The sequence below is a fragment of the Boleophthalmus pectinirostris genome, unplaced genomic scaffold, assembly GCF_026225935.1.
Source record: "Boleophthalmus pectinirostris isolate CB_2022bp ecotype Guang Dong unplaced genomic scaffold, ASM2622593v1 HiC_scaffold_10, whole genome shotgun sequence".
NCBI classification, from domain to species: domain Eukaryota; kingdom Metazoa; phylum Chordata; class Actinopteri; order Gobiiformes; family Gobiidae; genus Boleophthalmus; species Boleophthalmus pectinirostris.
In genome coordinates, this window is record NW_026570971.1 from 12,501 (window position 1) to 15,000 (window position 2,500).

At 50.6% G+C, this 2,500-nt stretch overlaps 1 protein-coding gene across 1 annotated transcript in view; it reads right to left on the bottom strand.

Annotated features, from left to right (window-relative positions):
* Window positions 1-2,500, bottom strand: part of tyro3 (TYRO3 protein tyrosine kinase) — a 46,602-nt gene that overhangs the window by 12,346 nt on the left and 31,756 nt on the right. Inside the window, exons 12-16 of the mRNA XM_055157935.1 lie at window positions 2,256-2,351; window positions 2,056-2,133; window positions 1,865-1,957; window positions 1,300-1,421; window positions 124-233 (exon numbers count right to left, since the gene is read on the bottom strand). Of these exons, the coding sequence (XP_055013910.1) occupies window positions 124-233; window positions 1,300-1,421; window positions 1,865-1,957; window positions 2,056-2,133; window positions 2,256-2,351 (499 nt within the window). The remainder of the gene's footprint in view (window positions 1-123; window positions 234-1,299; window positions 1,422-1,864; window positions 1,958-2,055; window positions 2,134-2,255; window positions 2,352-2,500) is intronic.

The window sequence follows — 2,500 nt, forward strand, 5'->3', positions numbered from 1 at the left end:
GTTTACAGCAACAACTGATGTCAACATGAAAGAACCCAGAAGCAAGACTAAACCCGGCCTAAACCCGGCCTAAACCCGGCCTAAACCCGGCCTAAACCCGGCCTAAACCCGGTCTGGTCTCACATGCAGTTCCGGGCGGCCAGGTCTCTGTGGATGATGTTCTTGTTACTCAGATATTCCATTCCTCGAGCCACGTCCAACATGAAGCCCACCAGAGTCTGAAGCTCCAGAGTCTGAAACACACACACGAGCGTACACACACACACACACACACACACCCACACACACACACACACACACACACACACACACACAGAGACTTAGAAAAGAACAGTTTTGAGAGGAGAGTTAAAGCAGATGTTTTAGTTCATAAAGAGAATGATTATGTAAGAGAAACGGGGGAGTCAGATCGTCTCCACGTGTCTCATCGTCTCATCAAAACAAACAAGAGAAGAAGAGCTGGAGTCAGGTCAGGACCAGAGGTGTGAAAGCTCCATTATGACCTGACTGGTCGTGCTGATAAAAGCCCAGAGTCAACAGGCCCAACTAACAAACTGAAAGTGTGAACAAGTGTGAGTGTGAGTTCCAGAGGAGTTTCATTAGATGTAGCTCCTCCTGTAGACAGAGACAAGGAAGTGTCTGAACCAGAGACGGAACCAGAACCAGAGACGGAACCAGAACCACATCAACTTTTGTCCACAAACTCACTTCCTCCTTTTGTCGACCTGAGACAAGTTTGAAAATCTTGGACAGATCAGAAACATGTGCAGTGAACAAAAGTGTGTGTGTGTGTCTATGTGTGTTGTGTGTGTGTGTATGTGTGTGTTGTGTGTGTGTGTGTGTGTGTGTGTATGTGTGTGTGTGTGTGTGTGTGTGTGTGTGTGTGTGTGTGTGTGTGTGTGTGTGTGTCTCTGTGTGTGTGTGTGTGTGTGTATATGTGTGTCTCTGTGTGTGTGTGTCTCTGTGTGTTGTGTGTGTGTGTGTGTGTGTGTGTCTCTGTGTGTGTTGTGTGTGTGTCTCTGTGTGTGTGTATGTGTGTGTGTGTGTTGTGTGTGTGTGTGTGTGTGTATGTGTGTGTGACTCTGTGTGTGTGTGTGTGTGTGTGTGTGTGTGTGCTGTGTGTGTGTGTGTGTGTGTGTGTGTGTGTGTGTGTGTGTGTGTCTCTGTGTGTTGTGTGTTGTGTGTGTGTGTGTGTGTGTGTCTCTGTGTGTGTTGTGTGTGTGTCTCTGTGTGTGTCTCTGTATGTGTGTGTATGTGTGTGTTGTGTGTTGTGTGTGTGTGTGTGTGTGTGTGTCTTACATAAGGTTTCTCTCCGAGTCTGGACAGTAGGAGGAAGGTGTGCAGGTCTCCGTGTTTCATAAACGGCAGAATCACCATCGGCACCGGGAGCAGCCGCCCGGGCCGACGCTGCAGACTCACCCCTACAGGAGCACACAGCTGTCAATCACACCTGAGCCCGCCCTCCCTCTGTGTGTGTCCTCTGTGTGTGTGTGTGTGTCCCTGTGTGTGCATGTCCCTCTGTGTGTGCGTGTCCCTGTGTGCGTGTCCCTCTGTGTGCGTGTCCCTCTGTGTGTGCGTGTCCCTCTGTGTGTGTGCATGTCCCTCTGTGTGTGCGTGTCTGTGTGTGTGTGCATGTCCCTCTGTGTGTGCGTGTCCCTCTGTGTGCGTGTCCCTCTGTGTGTACGTGTCCCTCTGTGTGTACGTGTCCCTCTGTGTGTACGTGTCCCTCTGTGTGTGCGTGTCCCTCTGTGTGTGCGTGTCCCTCTGTGTACGTGTCCCTCTGTGTGTACGTGTCCCTCTGTGTGTACGTGTCCCTCTGTGTGTGCGTGTCCCTCTGTGTGCATGTCCCTGTGTGCGTTGGTACCGATGAGCTGGATCACATTGGGGTGGTTAAAATCTTTCATATTCGCCGCCTCCTTCAGACACTGCTCCATGTCACATGACGCCGTGATGTCATCTACAAGAAGCACACGTCAGAACAGGAGGAAGAGACAGGTGCAGACAGGTGCAGACAGGTGCAGACAGGTGCTGACAGGTGCAGACAGGAGCACTCACTTTTTAAAACTTTGACGGCGACTTTCTGAACAGCATCTTCAGTTTTGAGCAGCGCCTCTCGCACCGACCCGAACTCTCCTGAACCAGAACCACAACAGAACCCAGGTTAGAGGGACAGGCTCAAAGTACCACAGTACTACACAGTACTACACAGTAATACACAGTATTACAGTACTACAGATATATAAAGTTGGACACACCTTTGCCGAGGACGGGGCCCAGACTGAGTCGTGTCTCTGGGATCAACACGTCCTCGAGTTTGGTCTTCAACTCCAGACTCACCCCCAGACTGTCCACTAGAGGAGACAAACACACACTGTCCACTAGAGGGAGACAAACACACACTGTCCACTAGAGGCAGACAAACACACACTGTCCACTAGAGGGAGACAAACACACACTGTCCACTAGAGGGAGACAAACACACACTGTCCACTAGAGACAA